At 39.0% G+C, this 18,461-nt stretch overlaps 1 protein-coding gene across 3 annotated transcripts in view; it reads left to right on the top strand.

Moving 5' to 3' along the window:
• The window catches only part of ATP11A (ATPase phospholipid transporting 11A), a 115,855-nt gene extending 104,272 nt beyond the window's left edge, over window positions 1-11,583 (top strand). For 2 of the 3 annotated variants that reach the window (XM_072344316.1, XM_072344307.1), the window contains 2 exons: window positions 571-736; window positions 7,426-11,583. In XM_072344316.1, coding sequence (XP_072200417.1) covers window positions 571-736; window positions 7,426-7,683 — 424 coding nt within the window. In that variant the 3' untranslated portion in view covers window positions 7,684-11,583. Of the gene's footprint in view, window positions 1-570; window positions 737-2,669; window positions 2,759-7,425 lie in introns of all 3 variants that reach the window. The other variant, XM_072344325.1, reaches the window with a different exon arrangement.
• Window positions 11,584-18,461: the final 6,878 nt, after the last annotated feature.

The raw sequence follows: 18,461 nt of genomic DNA, 5'->3' as shown, positions 1-18,461 counted from the left end.
GAGGCTTTTAAAAATATTACAGTATGAGGAGGAGAATATCAGACCTCAGACTGCCAGTAAAGCTGTCTCAGTATTATCAGTCAAAAATAGTCCAAGGATTTGTTCATGTAGCTGAGGCTGTTTATCTGAGGTCAAATTCCACAGAGTAGGTCAGGTCTGTGTTGCCTGGGGGTTAGCCACCTGCATAGCAGCTTGTCGTGGAGGGGGTTAGCTGTTAGTCTATGCTGGAGCCAGGGAGTGCAACTAGCGCTGAAGTTGAGTGGACCATCAGAAGTCCTGTGTAGAAGCTCAGACTCAGAGCTTGTTTTTATCTTTGCAAGGGAGAGGCAGCTTGGGAGAGAGGACAGTCTGATATTTCCTACACCCTGACAGACAAGAGGAAAGCAACTCTGTAGTCAGTGCATGTTTGGATGTCCTTTTGGGAATACTGGCATGGATAAATCCCAACAAACTGGGAAGTTCAACCTTCAGTATTTTATCCCATTTGTAATTTCTATGTTTAACAGTGCCAGTCTTTTCTGTCTCATGTGTATTGAAGTGTAATATCTATTTAACTTTTTTTCTTACCAGGCCTTTTCTCAATTATCAGAGGATGTATTATGTGTTCATGCAAATGCTGTCTAGTGGTCCTGCGTGGCTGGGTATAATTCTGCTCATAACTGTCAGCCTTCTTCCAGATGTTCTCAAGAAGGTCTTATGCAGACAGTTGTGGCCTACAGCAACAGAAAGAATCCAGGTAAAAATATTTTTCTGTGTAATTAGTTTTTGATATCACAAGTCTCTAATAATTAGACCTCTCTCAAGTTTAGAGATAAGATTTGAATAGAGGTTCCCCATCTTTAGTGTATATCATTGGTTTTGTATACCAGTCTCTTCTTTCACCAGCCAGCATGCTGAAAGAAACTCCTTACCGTTTATAGGGTAGTAAATACCTGAATGCTGTGGTGATTCATATGCTCCAATGTCAGCAGCCAGTGGGAAATCAGTTGATAAGGATGGTGGGAGATAGCTTTATGGTTTAACATGATTCTCAATTTGAGGGAATAAGGAAAGTAAGGAGCTTGGGATCTCAGTGAGCAAAGGCAAGAGACATTTATATCAGCCTGTACAGCAGCTGTTCCTGCTGTCATGGAGTTGTATTCACAGGTACTGCCCACAACCCTGAGTTGAGGTAATTATATTTTAAAGCGAGGAAACGCATCTGTAGTCATTTTACTTCATTAATGAAACTCTACTATGGGCATTTTAGCATTTACTATGGAAGCTGAATGTAGTTATCTAAGATGGAAAAGGAGCTAAAATAAGCTATGTTCAGAACTTGTAGGAAGGGAGCATGCCGTATTGTTGCAGCTTCCTTTAAAGTAGGGTTTGCACAAGCAGCTAGTTCCAACAGACTCTACAACTGCATATGTGTTTGTTGTTGAATAAACCTGTAATCCATAGACTTAAAATAAACATGTTGAATATGTAGTATGTTGATAGGGAATATGTCATGAATTTATGCCAACATTCATGTTACGTTATCTGTAGAATATCTTACAGACTATTTAGTACTGAAGCAGGGCCTGTTACAAAACAAACAAGTGTATTAAAAACTACTCTGTTAATCATTTTTTCCTCTTTTATATATCAACTTACATTTTATCTATCTATTGATTCTTTACTTCTATATATGTGTGCTTTGCTGTGCCAATGAGAAAAGTATTTTTAAATTTATTCTCATCTTTCTTCTGATCAACCCAAAAGCTGAAATTGTTGTGTAAATGCAGGCCTGCTCTGCTGAGACTTATAGAGAAACCAGCCTCTGGGGTAAACATGGTGTTATTCAAAGGGCATCAAAACAGCCCTAAATGAAGATATTGGCTGTATTTTTGACCCCAATAAAAATTCACGTATTACATATGTTAGAAAGTGAAGGACAATGAAGGTTTTGAACCTGATATTCAGTGTTATTGCCCTCACCCTTTTCAGCTCATCAACTTAGGTTAAAGAAATGAGTTATTAGTGAGTATGTGCGTAATGATCAGTTAACATTTAATGTTTATTGGAGATACTTTGTGTTAAGAGGTAACGAACAAAGGAACTTCTGAGGAACGTTAAATTTCTCTTTTGGCAAAGGTAAAAAATTCTTCTTACACCTGACAAGTAAACCCACTTGCCATTGTTTTCTACTCCCTGAATATACCTTGATGTAAAAATGCCTCACCTCAGGAGGGCAGGAAAAAATGCAGAAAGCAAAGAAGTATTTCTAGGCAGATCAACATTTAGCATTTCTCTATTTCAGTACCTTTAACAGATCTCTCTGCTATTTGTAGAAGGAGTTGGCTTTGGTGTATGTTCTGTATGCTTAATTTAAGTCTAAAGAGAGAGAATGAGGCTGGGTTAATGCCCATACACAGCCCTAAATAAAGGAATTTCACCAATGTCATATATTAATGCTGGAAAATGAATCGATTTTGAGGCAAACTTTGGGCTAACACTGGCAATATATATATATATACTTTATATTTAGAACAAAATCTTTGACTGTTAACCAGATGTATCCCTTGTGTTTCTTCTTCCCTCTGTTTCCTCCTGTCTTCCAATCTGCTTTGTCTAAATAACTGCTGCCTTGCTTTAAATATAAATGATGTGCACGGTTACCTCCTACAATCTCCTGGGAAAATCAGACTAAACATCAGTGCCTTTCTGTTGAGCAGTCCACCATCTTTATGCTTTCTCAGACTTCAAGCAGTCTAAGTTTCTAATGGAACAAAAGGTGACTTTTTTTCTGCCTTTCTGCATGCTTGGCCATTTCATTCAAAGGACAGTAAAAAGTTTGTCATCAGAAGTTATTTACTGTACTCATTGTCTCCATTTCTGATTCACATCAATTGTATTTTGTAAAATACTTGTGAATTTTTCCTACTTCTTTTTATTTATCACAAGGGTTCTATGAGTCATTGTCACAGTCTGTCACTATCACCATCATTTTTGTCACATTGTTACTGTACTTTACAAAGTGTTTCTGACTCAAGAATCTAAGATTCTTAGACCCCATTTTAATCATTTGTGTTTCTGTAGGTGAATGCATGTCTTGCTTGCATTGTAAATCACTGAGAGGAAGAGTTGCCGCATAGAGCGATAATTCTGATTATGCTGACATCCTAGCTTGATATGGGAAAGAAAGCTGGTACTGCTGGAAGTCCCTTTAGCAGTCTTTGAAATGTATTAAAATATCCACTCTGCTGAAAATGCAACTTTTTTGCACTAAGTTATTTCTAGCAGGCATTTTCAAATCAAGCTTTTCTGTGCTTCTTTCTAAAAAGAAAGCAGCTTAAGATTCAGAAGTCTACGAGATATAATTTAATACAAAAGTATAAGAAAAGCGGATAAACCTTGGCTTCACTGCGGTCTGCAAGGAAGCTCCTTTTGACTTGATACTACGAAGCTCTTGGTTTGGTTTCCATTTCAGATTTTATATCCTTAATTTTTAACAGATGAAGATGAAAAGTACATTTCTTTCTTCCTTCAAAACTTATAGTCAACAAGAATGACTGTAAATTGTAGAAGTTACACAGAAGTTATGCAAAGTTGTCTTCGCTATTGCAAATTTTGACTAAAATTGGCTTTTAAGATCTTTTGGATTGGTTTGAAGTGAATTTGAAACTAATGCTATTTTTAAACTTACTACATTCCTGTAAACTCCAACACCTTTTTAATAAAGGGCTTCTGGAACAGTTGGCAAGACTAACAAGGGGCTAGCAGTCACCTTCTGGGTTACTAACTTAGTTCTGCTCAATCAGATGGCACGCAGCCTTTGAAGCAATTCTTGTCCTTCTTACCTATTCTATTACTCAGGGGTCACTCCAGAGTGTGGTAGGTCATCACTTACCATCATCACCATTCTGAGTTTTTTAAACGCTCCTGATCTAGTTCTGGGTTTTCAGAAAGATCTTTTCATATATATATATATATGCAGTTATACATTCACATATGTATACGCATATATATGCATACATATATGTCCATATATGTATGCATGTATATATGTGCATATACGCAACCTGTTGACTTTCTTGTGCTAAAACATTGACTCTGCAAAAGCTTTGGAGGAATCAGTTGTCTTTGGTGGTTTAAATCAAAACTTGCTCACGTCTGTCACACTCTTAGTCACAGTAACTGTTTGGCTCAGTGAAACAAGCTGAATTTTGTTCTTCAACTGGAAAATATACTGCTGTAATGTTTCTTTCAGCCTTACCTTTCAAGAGGCAACAGGGCTTTTTTTAATATCCTGCTTATGTTAATTGATGATATTTCTTTCTATTCTTTATTCTCTCACTGAGAGGAGAAGCTAAGCAGGTTTGTTGTGGAAAATGTAAATTCACTTTGAGTTATTTTCATTTTAAGTTGTCACTTTGATGGACAGTGTTTCTGTATTCCCAAGTATTTCTAGCTGAAATACCAGGCCTTTAGTTATGAGCTGTAAATAACTTCTACATTTTCATCCCTTTTTAAGAAATATTTTTCTTTATCTTTTTGCTTCTGACTGATGATTTTTATACTTTGCTTTCACTTCAGTCACCAAATCAGCCCATCAGGCTCAGCGTGGAGTCTCTGCCCTTTGCTGCTCCCACCGTGCTGCTTTTGCCTGGGGAAACCTCTCTGGGGACTCACCATCTTTCTGTTCCTCAATGGGCTTGGCTGCTGTTGGACATGAAACAGCACAGGCCTCTTAGAGAGGCTATCTCTTGCCTTTGTCATGTGTTGGGCTCCTCTTCTACAGAAAACAACCTGGTCCTGCTGTTGAAATATTTGAATCCCATACAAGAAGTTCCCATGATAACTGCCTTGCCCCCTTTCAGCAGGTAGTGATGACTAAGTTGTAAGCCTTCATTAGTACTGACACCATCACCTTCCGTGTAGTACTCCCTGCAGTGCCCCAGTCACTCTTGGAAAAAGCAGGAAATCTACTCCTTAATTTGGAGTGCCTAGACTGGCTGGGAGAGATGTCCCTAAGGAAATACTGGGTCAGCAGGGCTGCCTGGTGCCCTCCATGTGCAGCCAAATGGCATCATATCAAGGGGAGATCTTGTATTCAGTACATGTTATCGTCAGCAGGGAACCCATGGTACTTAGTCATGGTACAGTTTAAACACTTTAAAGAGTAATTAAGTATTTTTAAGGGTTTGAAATTGAATTGTTAAAGTATGGCTCAAACAATTAGACCTCAGGATCAAGAAATAGAGACTTTGTTATACTCTGGATAACCTTTCCCTTTCAAACCTATCAGAAAATCTGTGTCATTTTATAGGGCCCTGCTACAATGGTTACACTAGTACCAAATGGTACAATTCATTCATATTTCCCTCCTGTGTTCAGCAAGTCTCACTGTTTTTCCTCATCCTTGCAGAAGAGTATGAGACATAAAACAGCCCTAAATGCACTGGTGAACAGCGATGGGCCACTTCTTGAAGGAACTCTTTCAGCTTCGAGCCATAATTAGATCAAAGCTAGGTAACAGTACTGTACGTGTTGCCAGTTTGGATGGATTTCTATTGATGAACTGTACTATTTACAAATCAACTGTTTCCTCCAGAGTTTTTCCTGTATGTTTCATCAGTATTGGTACAAAATAATTATGTTTTACTCGGAGAGCCTAGTTGTTGCAAAAGATGTTCTGTGTCACAGGTAAGCTCTTTTTGTCTCAGAAAGTAATGTGAGGAGAACAGTGTTTCTCTGTGAGTGGATATACCCATATTAAAGTCCAGTTAATACATGGAGTTACAAATAGGTGTTGTATAACATCTGTTTTGTAAGAACAGCAGTTAATACTGCAGGGTGAACTCGCATTACACTGCGGCGGTGTCAAATACATGAAGTCAGAAGTGTAACACATTAGCAGTTGTCTCTCCTGGTTTTGGATACCCGCATAGACCAAATGCACGGAGTAAAACAGAGACTGTTATGCAGAAGGAGGTGATTTATTTTTGAGTAGGACCCTGGGTCAGGAGGCTGGGGCTGTTCATCTGCCAGTATCTGCTGTCTTTAGTGACTGCTGGACAATCAACATTAGAAAGCCCCAGCTTTCTGGAGTATTGTCAGGCATGACATATTGAACCCCAACATTTTATGAGTAGGAAAAATACCAATTTATTTTTAGTAAGAGTAACTAAAATGCTTCACTTTGTAGCTGGAATAGGAAAAAGAAGTTACACAGTATAGGACTGCGTTACCCACTGACATTTCCAGAAGAAAGTCAGCCACTCTATTATCTGTTTCCCTAAATTTTTCTGTCCTAACGTTAGTATTTGATCTATGTGTATGTCTGAAAGAATCCAGGCCTCACTGCTGGTGAGCAGTTTGGTACAGTTCAATGACTTTTCCAAGAGAAACTGTTTTAAGGGAACTTTCTATATAGTTTTGGTTATGTTAGCATAGCAGTTCAGGCTTGTGATTGGCATTGAAAGTAGCCAGACTTCTATAAGCTATGTTGTTATTTTGGGATTTTGTCCCTCTTTCTATTGTGTTAATGTTAACAAGGAAGGAGGAAATCCATGATCAAGAGTATTAACCATCTTAGATAGTATTAATGGAGAGAATCAATGATAACACTTGTCCAGATCATGGTTAGAATGCATTACTATCTTAAACATAGTCATATAACCTCCATAGCCCTACATCTGGAAATTAAAAGTACATTTTATTTGGAGGTAAGATAATCTCACTGGCAGAAGTGCAGTGCTGCCTTCCTTCTAGTTCATTCACTCATTCCAGGGTCTTGTCATGTACCATGCTATTACCATGATCTTGAGTATTTCCTGAGTTGAAATGCCAATTCTGCCACATGTGGGATGATTGTGTGGTACAGATAAACTTTAATGGACAATTAGACTGATAGACCCACTGTTGTGATTGCCTACAGGTACTTTATGCTACATGTAAACCTGAGCAATTCCAAAGCCTGGAACTGCTCAAAAGTACAAAACAAGTGCATTAAACCTCTGGAAATTCTATCTATTGGCTCAAACCAACTGTAAAGAATTTCCTCTCTTTGGGAGTACAGGGCAAAGTAGTTGAGTCTGTTCTATCTCAAAATTCCTGATTAAAAAAAAAAAGTTCTGAGATAAAAAGAGGTACAAAAAGAGATTGCAGATTGAATTGTAAACCAGATTTTAAAAACAAACAAACAAAAATCAACTTGAAAGCAGTCGTCTGCGTCTTCATCTCTTCTCTAGAGAGGCCCCCATTGTCAGGCTTAGAGATTATATGTAAAATTGCTCTTAATTCTTTAGGTCTTATACAACCAAATATGTTCAAAGAGGGAACGTACCTTCACTTGAAGCAAATAGCTAAAGTGGTGATTTAGTGAAAGGCAGAGAGAAGGCAAGATTAGGCTTTTAGCTCTGAAATCACCTATTTACTTGTTTTTCTTTTTCTCAACAGAATGCATCAAGGCACTGTCGGGACCACATCTCGGAATTCACACCTCTTGCCTGTCTCAAAAGCCCAAGATACAGGAGCAATGACTGCAGCAATTCCCCAGCAAGAAGGTCTCATTCTCGTTCTAAAAAAACAATGTTTACGCACTGGAGAGGCATTGATTATTCAGTGCTTCCATCTGTCTTTGGCTACTCAAATAAGCATTGTCGTTCCAGTGCAGGCTACCGCTACAGTGGGTCAGGTTTGGAAACGTCTGTATGACAGAACACCAATTCAAGCCTTTAAAAAACTGTACCTTTGTTTATTTCTTTTTTTAGGAAACAAACATGTCACAGATATATATCAAACTATACGTGGCTTTTGCTGTCTGAGGTAATGCTCAGACAAACAGGATCAAGAGCTAGAAGTATGAAACCTTCCAGGCCAATAGGCCTCTTTCTGTGTTTTGAACTACTGGGGCAATGAACAATCTGCACAGTCTGGTACTGTGAGACTGGTAGCACTAAAATGTACTCATCTTCCTGTGTCAAGACTCTTGTGCATTTATTGTTTCTGTCATCTTTAGTCATTTCGTTACTTGAAGTGTATAGTTTCAGTCAGTGACCTACATTCTGAGATCAACAGTTTTAATTTTCAGCCAGAAGCGATGACCTCAGTTATCTCCGATGAAAGTTTCCTAAAGCGTATTACTAAGTGCTGTTTCTGATTTTCCTCTGTCCTTTTTCTTTCTTTGCTTTTTCTATAGAACAAACTGGTGTTTCCTCTGTGCAAATCTGCTTTCAAGAAACACTCTCTAATGTTCACTTCCTTGTAAGTGGCCAAATCTGGGCCCTGTATGGTTTTCTGTACTCCCCTGTAGAAAAATAGGCAATGATCCTTGCGTAGATTACGTGCACACTGTATGAAGTCAAGTTGGCTGTTCAGTAGGTATCACCGGTGTTGATATCTACAGCAAAATTGAATGTAAGCATTTTGCCTCCAGTGTCTTTGTGAATTTGTCAAGGATGCAGCTACGCAGCATTCCCATTTCTTAACTGTCTCCATGGTTTTAAAGTATGCATAGTAGTAAGTATAGTAGTAAGTTTTATACAGAGAACATTTTTGTTCTTTTTTTTCAACCCCTCATAAAAAGGCTATTTTTCCAAATAAGCATCTTTTATTATCTGGAATAATCCTTTTAGTTTTGACTTTTTGTTTCTTTAGGGTTTTGTTTTGTTTTTTGTTTTTTTGTTTTTTTTTAGTGATAAGAGCCGATTGGCTCAGGAGATGCATTACAAAGCAAGGAATACCCAACTGTTAACTTTTGCAAGCAAACCAGTAGGTGGCACACAGCTATTACTAACCATTGAAACATAATTGTAATAGAAATTAGTTCGACTGCAAAGATTCTGTTTGTATTACTTCAAGTACGACAGCCAACTTTTACTTCTATTTTCTCTGCTACGTTTATGTTACCTTGCACTAATTCAACTATTAGCTGTGTCCTTGCCTTGTTTCTTTAGTCCAGTGTTTTATTTTGGGGTACAAAACTACCTGAAGGAATAATCCAATTTCAGTCTAGTTTAGCCTGGTGTTTTTAACTTGTTAATAACCACAGTCTTTAAATACTACTGGGAGGATATTAACTAAAAATGTGTTGCAGTATGAAAACAAAATATTTGGAATCAGACCAAGACATTAGTTGTGTGTTTAATGAACAGGAGTGGTGGAGAAAAATAGTTTCCCATAGAGACAAAATGATTTACTTAATAATTTACTCAGTAGGAAATGCTCCATGTGATATTCCGAGTGACTTTCCTGTTCAACAAGTAGTGAAATATTGAATATTCCTCAGAACAAATAGATTGTAAAGTCAGCAGTGAAATTTTCATCATACCAAAGAAAAGGGAAGAATTATAAAAGGCTGATGGTGAGCACCACAAACGAAGGTATCTTTCCCATTTAACATGTAGCACTTTTGTGTTTCAAAGAATGTCCTCACAGCAGAAACATTTTGAAATACATAAATATGCATATGAGTGTGGGAGTGTGTACATATATATGCCATTGCATACTTGAATGTTGGTCAGTTCAAACCATCCCCTACATAAAACACTGGTGTATATATTTTTTAAACAAAGTTATGATGCGTATAAATTTTATACCAGTAGCAGTGACAAATTTCTTGTGTGTAGTTAACAAATTATTTGTAATGTATTTTTTAGGAATCTTAAAATTGCCTTTGCACTGAAATATTTTTCATACTGTAGCTATTTATAAATCTGTTTTACGCATACATTTGTTAACACACCATTTCTATTTTTTTTAAGTATATATGTTTTGAAGGCTTTTTTTATACTTATGAGTTTTGGCCACTTAAATTTAGCTTAGAGTGGAGTTGTGGCTGAATGTTAAAATTTTAATGAATGTTAAATTAGAAATACAGGTCAGTTGCTCTGTCAGTGTCACCCAAACCAATGATGATTTGCTGGCAATTAGAGCGATACACTTTCTGTGCTGTACCGTTACTGCTGGCTTTTCTATTCTATAAACCCTCCTGCTTTTTTACTTCTTGAGTTCCATCCTTTAGCCTTAAATAAGGAGATTTTTGCTCGATGATTTTGAAAGTGCTGCATTCCCATTCAGCCTATTAGCAAAGCAGTTCATTGCAAACTTTACGTAGACCAGCGCTTAGAATATTTACACTGTTCATGCTGAAACACCTCTTTAAGCATTTGGGAAATGTTAGTCGAACGTGTCCTTTTTGGAGGAAGAGAAACACTTGAATTTAAGTGGAAATTTCTGCTTTGATTTATCAATACTGTTACCTTTAAAAGTCGGTACCATTTATTAAAATAGACCATTTGATGGTAAACCCATACAACATCAACGTTTTACTTGGTAGGTTTTTGTTTCTGTTCCTGTTAATATTGCCATGCAAACTTAGCCCACTGCAGCAGGTGGCAACTTGGAGTTGATCTGTAAACAGGCCAGGCAATACCAAGATGAAAACTTTGAAGTTAGATCAAAATGAATTAGAATGTTTTATTATAGATGGGGCACTGAAAGGAGACTGACTTCTATATAGTGTAAGAACGGGGAAAAGTATAAAAATCTATATAACTTCCTAACTCGCCTTGTTTAAATCGTTGCAGCTTTAACAGCATAATGTCTCCATAACTGCTTCTATAAATGTCTTGAAGCTGGTAAGCGCTAACCAAATGTATCTGAAGACGTAGAAAGTATTTCAAGCTTTTCAGCCACTGACATTCATATATTCCTGCAGTGGCTCGTGGCAAAAGATGTGTTTTTGGTTTTACACTGTACAATAATTGTTTGTTCAGCCACTTAATATAAAAGCTTACAGTTTACTTTCTTGCTTGCATTAGCATGTATTGTCCCAACTGGCTTGCAAATACAAAAGGCAAAAAATAAAATAAAATAGTTGAATAGAGCACTGCACTGCTTTTCTTTTTGGAAGCCAGCGGGGTCGTTGTGCTCATGCTACTGTCTCTGTTAAAAAAAGCTTTAATGGAAATTTGTGAAAGTGTTGCGAAAGTTAAAGACTACGCGATTCTACTTTGCAGAATAATCTAAAACTCCATTTAGGAAGCTTTAATTTTTTACCTAACAAGAATTCACACGGTTTTAACATGCATCATCTCTAACAAGTTCTGTGCTACATACGCACTCTATTTTAAACGTCCTTCCATGACTTAACGTAAAGTAGAATCTGCGGAAGTGCTGCCCGGGGGCTGGGGGTAGTTAACTGTGCATTAAACATTAAAGATGTCTGTAGCCATCGGCACCAAATACTAACACTTGTTTTTATTGTACAGTTATAGGTGCATTTATTTGAAAATAAATCGGCCTTCAAATCTAATGTTTAGATTATCCTATACCACCTCATTTATTTGATTTGAAGAGTCAGCGTGTGAATGCATTACTGTAAAGTTTCTTTTCAGTGCTATTTTTAATTTTAATTTCTGTAGATAACCAAATATAACTCGTTTATATTCAGTCACGTTTTGGGTCCTTACGTAGAACATATAAGCAGGAGATGTGGATCTGCTTGCAATAAATATAAACCTTCAGAACTGGTTTAAGTTTGCTCACGACTAATTAAAACCAAGTATGAATATGAAATGATTTCATATTAGTCTGTAATAAAATGTAAGTAGAGAACAGAGAATGGATTGAGTGTTTGATTCTGCTGCTGAATATGCTTGTAGTCACGTCTGCTCTCAGAGAGTATCGCAGCCAGTAAAAAAAGGCAAGTGGAACATTCAAAGAAAGCCAAAAGGTGAATGATGTGAGGGGTGCTGCAGAGCTGATCCAAATCAGTACCAGCCCAGGAAAGCTTCATTCTTCCCACATTGATTGGATTAGTGCTAAAGTTGTTTACAATCTAAGCTAGTAAAGCTGCACATAAGAAGATCTGTATTTCCGTACAGTCCTGCTGGCCTGGGTACCCAGAGCTAGTTCACCTTTCTCTGTGTTGTCATCAGTTTAAAGAAACTGAATTAAAGGCAAAGCCAATGTGCTTTGCCCTCTGAGTTGGCGGAAGTGTTCTTACAAAGCAGGCTGATGGCACAGAAGTCCATTGTTTTCTTTTGTTTGGTGGTACACTTGTATGGGACGTCCTGTACATTGGACACCATTACAGAGCATGCCAACAAATGTCATGATGCCATCAACCTGAAGCTACCCCAGAGAGCTTCCACACAGCAGATCAGGGCACCAGGTGAGGTGTCTCCCTCTTGCTTCAGTTTGATCCAGTACTTGATCTAGTGGCTGGCAGCCCTGCCTGTGGCAGGAGGTTGGCACTTGATGATCCCTTGAGTTCCCTTCCAACCCAAGTCATTCTGTGATTCTTGATGAGGCTACATAGAATGCTTAGGCACCTGGGTTGTGTACTGACTTTTCTGTTCCCATAATAAAAATGTTAAAGTAATAGATTTCTGCTTATAACAACTACTTGTCGAAATTATACGAGCGTATTTACCTACCATATCCCTTTTGTTCACCAAGAAGTGTTGGGTTTTCTACTGAATGGGTTTGTGGTGGAGGTGTTTTGAAGGTAAAAAGGTGAATCTGGAAGATGTTTTCTCCTTCATGTAATGAAGAAAAAAAATGCACAAATTGCAGTTAAATAAAAAATGGAACGTGATGCATATGGATTTCAGGAGAAACACAGTAGCACAAGGAAGAAATCACCTTGTAAGTAGGCTGCTTTCTATTTTGCATGTAAAAATGTTAAATGTTTTAAAGGAAAAAAGTGCAGAAAGGCAGTGATTTCTCATTAATTTCTAAATTGAATACCGTGTTTTCCTTTAGCTCTTTAAATTACCCTTTTCTAGTAAGTTACAATGGAAATTACTTGAAAGCTGTTTCTTCTATAAAGAGACTAGTTGTTGTGTTTGTTTTTTTGTTTTTTTTTTTCCTGCAGTATATATAATGCTGCTCTATAAACTATTTCAAGAGGTCAGTTTTGATATCAATTGAAATAGGTTGGAGACAGACTGAAATTCCGTGGTTCTGCTTTATGCACAGTCTGATTTCCTCAGCTGATACTCAACAGGAAGGTAAAAGTAATTTTTCATCACTCTGATAAAGCTTTGTTGCTGTGTGTTTCCATTACGTATCCCTTAAGGTCCTTTCATTTTAACTCCATTCAGATGGAATGGACTGCCCAGGGAGGTGGTGCAGTCACCGACGCTGGAGGTATTCAAGGAACGACTGGATGTTGTGCTGAGGGACATGGTTTAGTGGGAGCTATTGGTAATGGGTGAACGGTTGGACTGGATGATCTTTTAGGTCTTTTCCAATCTTGGTGATTCTGTGATTCTATGATTCAAATGCTAAAGCAAAGTCAAGTCATTCAAGTCAAGTTATTTTTTAAAATGGCGATTCTTCAGTGAAGTAATGGTGTCAAGTTTTAATAATTGAAGTCTTTATTTTCCAGTTACAGGGGACAAATAGGAGTAGTATTCAATTCTCAGCCACCAAAAAGAGTGTCATTGTTTTCTATTATTCATTTCAGTTAAAAAAAAATCTGGCACATTAAGCTTTTAAAAATACATTTGATGCAGCGTCCTCTAGGTTTGTGGGCCCACTAGTCAGCTTATTTCAGGGAGAGCTGTTAACACCCAGTCTCATCCATCTCTTCATGGCTGAAAAACAGGATATGCTTCTTGTTCCTAACAAGCAAAGCAATCCTAATAGTTGTCCAAAAAGCACATCAATACTTAGACTGAGATTTTAAATGTATTTTGAAAAGATGCTTGACGCTGAAATGCTGATGTCAAAACCAGTGCCAAATCTGAAATCCAATCTGATTTTGCAAGCTGATAGATGCTGAGCTTTGAAAAGAAGGAAAGTAAGTCCTGGATCCATGTGCCACCACTGAGTGATACGCTGACTTTCATGTCAGTAAATGTTACAACCCCGTAACAGTAATATTCTTCCACAGGTATTCTCTGCCAGTTCTATAGAGATTATAAATGCACAGCTAGTGAAACTTGTCAGTATTAACTAGGTTGAACTCTATCTGCATATTCCCAGCTATGAAGAGGGATTGTGTTCCCTTCTAATAGAATTAGAGTTAAGAAAGAATCTTTGCCTAGTCAAGGACTATAAACAATGCTGAAGTGAGACTCCTCGCTGATGGAGAGATACAGCTCAGTAACAGTAGAGATTCACTTGGCTTTAAAGTGACTCTTCTTATAAAGTGAATTAGTTTGACCCAAAGGAACAGAGGTGTCTTGAAAGCTAAGGCTGTGGTTTGTAAAATAACTGCACCAAATGTTTGCATATCATTGTACTTAAGGGTACTTGTCCAGATGGAAAAAAATGCTGCAGATCCTTCCATTGTAGATGATCCTGCAGCCATGTGAGTCCCCTCTGACCTCTGAGTAAGGCCCAAAGCCAATAATGAGGCCCCAGGGAAGGTTTAGGTTGGATGTCGGGAAAAACTTCTTTATAGAAAGGGTTGTTAAGCACTGGAATGGGCTCCCCAGGGAGGTGGTTGAGTCACCATCCCTGGATGTGTTTAAAATCCCCTTGGATGTGGTGCTCAGGGACATAATTGAGTGGAGGGTTGTTAGTTAGGGTAGTATGGGTAGGTTGTGGTTGGACTCAATGATCTTTAAGGTCTTTTCCAAACGAAGCCATTCTACGATTCTATGAATCTGTCTTCCTTGGTGGTACTGGGCCACTGTCTGGTTGAGGGAAATGCCCGGCTAGTTGATACCCTCTCACTTCACTGAATACTTACCAGAGCAGCTGCACAGAAGTTGTAATTGCATCTACCATAGTGCATGGCCATAGTGCATGCATTTCTGCAGGTAACAGGAGGTCAGATAGTAGTGATCTACCTGTAATGTGTAATTTGCTGCTTACTTGCAAATACTGTATCTGTTAGAAATAATTTTGGGGCCTAATGTACGCAGAGATCCCCATACTAGTGGTCTTTGGGCACATCCCATTGCTGTTCATAACGTTCATTTCAGTCTCTACTATTATCATCCCTCCTTCCATTTCCTTCTCCCTGAGTAGGTCTGCTACTACAGCAACATAAACAATCAATGCCAGTGCTTAGGTAATGCTGTGGTGGCTAATTTGCCATGGTTTATACCCAAATTGATCTGAATTGTGTGCTGTAACACTATAGAATTGTAGGACCCAGAGTATGCAATATGAAACATGGCTAGGAATATTTGCCTATTCCTTAGTTTTTTAGGAGTGTATATCTACATTTACAGATATGTTACCTCAAACATAACTCTGCCTGGACACAGATAAACTATAATTACAGTGCATGCATGCACTCATCAAAAACTATTGAGGGGTTCCCAAACAGGAAAGGAGATTGCTTTGATACTGGCATCTTTAATATACTTTTTTAATTATTATTATTCTTTCCCCTGAAAATCTGTTTCAGCACTCCCTGTTTTCCTTCTGAAGAAGGAAATCATTCCTTCCTTATGTGAGTGAAGCACAGTCCAACACAGGGTAATGAGAAAGATCCTTTATTTGTGCTACGTCACAGCTCATCGAACAGGCAGAGCAGAAGGTCTGATGTGGTACGGTCACCACCACTGGTTACTGCCCTGCTCACTTCTGTCTAGCAAACGTGTGTCCCACACACAGCACCAAGAAGGAGGCTCCTTTCTCTCTTCACAGCCTCTCCAGCATGATGAATCTCTGTTACAAACCCTGGTTTCACATCCATTTATTGCTAGTTGCTCTGAAAGGATACATGACCTGATGAGACTTTTTCACCATAAAAAGTTGTGATTCAAAGATATTGGAGGGGGGAGGAAATGAATTTTTAACCTGTTACGGTTACTGCAAACTACCTGTATCCTAGAGTTTTGCTTGACTGACGCATTAACTGGCTACTCCCCTGTCAGAGGGTCTCCAGGGAGAAATTCTTTGGCGGTATTTGTTAGACAAAAGGGAGCATCATTTTTTGTGTTTACCCAGGGACTTGATAGTAACATGGGAAGGCAATGGATATTTAGATTCTGCCACACACACACGCCGAGGAAATTAATATCCATATCTGAAAGATACATTTCCCTTGTACTATTCTTGCTTTGCATCAATCGTGATGACAGCCTTCAACAAGCTTTTGGCTACACGCCGCCCTCCTTGGCCTAGCCGAATATCACTCATGCAGTCAACTTTGGCGTCTTTTATTTCCAGATGCAGCTCATGAGAACCATCTGCCAACTCTTTAATTTCCACATTTGCATGAACACTAAAATGCAAAAAAAAGCTGTGAGAATACCTTCATTTTACTGGCAACTCATCTGTTCATCCACGAAATCTTCCCCTCACCCACTGTTTGAGAGTTGTTGCTATTTCAGACCGGTAAATGATTGTCAGAAGATACACTCTTCGTAAGTTTCCTAGCTAACCATCCATATCAACTTTTTGAGTGTTTCACTCTACAAAGATTTGCACCTCTCGCCTCGCCTTGCTTTTCAAAGAAGAGCTCGCTTAACAGTTCTGATTATCCTAGTGGTGTTATATCCTGGTATTGAGCTCAGGCAGTGTGGTTGGAGTTCTACTGGTTTAAGGAGGAAAGTGGATGTTGTGCAAAAAGCCCCCAAGCGATGCTGCTGGGCACTATCCCAGGATACTCCTGTCACTCATCTCCTTTCTCATTGTCTATGTGTGAGCACTACAGATTCAATATTAAATATCTTGGTTAGGAATATATTATAGTAGCATGAAAATAAATTTGTCTTACACAGAAAGTTCACTCATATGGATTGACCTGTCAATGTGATAACTGCCTATTTTTTCACCATTTGCCTGTAACCCATCTTTGACACTGCCATTCCACATGTATTTCATCTCACTGTCATGTACAGTGCTCTTGAGGGCTTGTTTAGCTTGGAGAAGACTCCAGGGAGACTTCATTGTGGCCTTTCATTACTTGAAGGGTGTGTATGAACAGAAGGGGTACGACTGTTTATGAGGGTGGGCAGTGATAGGAAAGGGGGAATGGTTTTAAACCGAGACAGGGGATGTTTAGATACTAAGAGGAAGCTTTTCACACAGAGGGTGATGATACACTGGAACAGGTTGCCCAAGGAGGTTTTGGATGCCCCATCCCTGGAGGCATTCAGGGCCAGGCTGGATGTGGCTCTGGGCAGCCTGGTCTGGTGGTTGGCAGCCCTGCACATAGCAGGGGGTTGAAACCAGATGATCATTGTGGTCCTTTTCAACCCAGGCCATTCTATGGTTCTGTGACTCTATGACTATAATAGGGCTCATGGCCTGCAAATCCATTTATACTCTACCACCACACTGGATGTAGTCAAAAGTAATGTTATTCTTTGCTACCTTTTTTTTTAAAGAAATCCCATGCTTCCCAGACCTAACATCTTTCTTTAACTATCAGTCTGTTTCAGGTGTTTCATGGCACACAGTCCCAAGCCCCAGTCCACAGTTTGCGTTCCCCACAGAACAACGAGCAGTATGCATGACTTTTAAATCCCTTCTTTCCACACTGCAGTCCAAAGCACACCATGTTTCTCGTCCCAGGAACTTTTTCACTCCTCTCCCTTCCTCAGAAGCAGGAATTAACTGGAAGCTGAGTGTTTGAACAACTCTGGCACGGGCTGCCCATAGAGGTGGTGGATGCCCCATCCCTGGGGACATTCAAGGTGAGGCTGGATGGGGCACTGAGCACCCTGATGGAGCTGTAGATTTCCCTGTTCATTGCAGGGGAGTTGGACTAGATGTCCTTTAAGGCTCCCTTCCAACTCAAACAATTCTATGATTCCATGAACTCAATGTCAAATATGATCCAGGAAGACAAGTGTGAGATAGAGGTTCAAGCACAGCTGTGTCTACCATGCGGGTGTCTGAGCTCCCACCAGAGCCAGCAGAAGATTCCCCATTGAACGGCAAACTAACAACAGAGTACCAATGACTTAACCTACTATTAATCAATCAAGACATTCAGCCCAAGCCCTTTAGTAATTATTTGTTTGACATTTAAAATGTTTTTACTTCTCAAATATAAGTATCAGTACTGAATGTAAGCACAGTGAACTCCATTCACGATTTCAGTTCCTTCTTAAACGCTCAGAAAGCCAGGAAAAATATTAACTAAGAAAAAACATACAGCAAAGGAGGTTTTATATCCACATCCAAGCAAAAAAAGAGACAAAATATTCTCAGTGCTTTCTGTCACTCTGACAGCATAGAAGTAGAAGAACGCAAGGTTTGAGTAGAGGTAGGATTGGGGACTCCTGCACTAGCTAGTAGTAGGACGGCCTTGCAGCCCCATCCTCCCACATGACTTTTGTTGTTTGTGGCCATGTCCCCAATATGCTGATTAGGGCTAATCTTATTTAGCTGGCAAGGTCTGTACACTGCATGAAGCTGCAGGACCTAAGCATGTTTAGAGTGCCAGCCCAAGAATCTCCTCGCTTCCCTTCAGATGTACCCAGCGCACAGGTTGCAGACAGACCTCCCAGCACTTTTAATGGATGAGGGACAGCTAACACGCCATGGCCTGATTCTTATAACCCTGAAAG

The sequence above is a fragment of the Excalfactoria chinensis genome, chromosome 1 (genome assembly GCF_039878825.1).
Source record: "Excalfactoria chinensis isolate bCotChi1 chromosome 1, bCotChi1.hap2, whole genome shotgun sequence".
Lineage (NCBI taxonomy): Eukaryota > Metazoa > Chordata > Aves > Galliformes > Phasianidae > Excalfactoria > Excalfactoria chinensis.
Note: the sequence above shows the minus strand (reverse complement) of the source record. Positions and strands in the feature narration are given on the sequence as shown.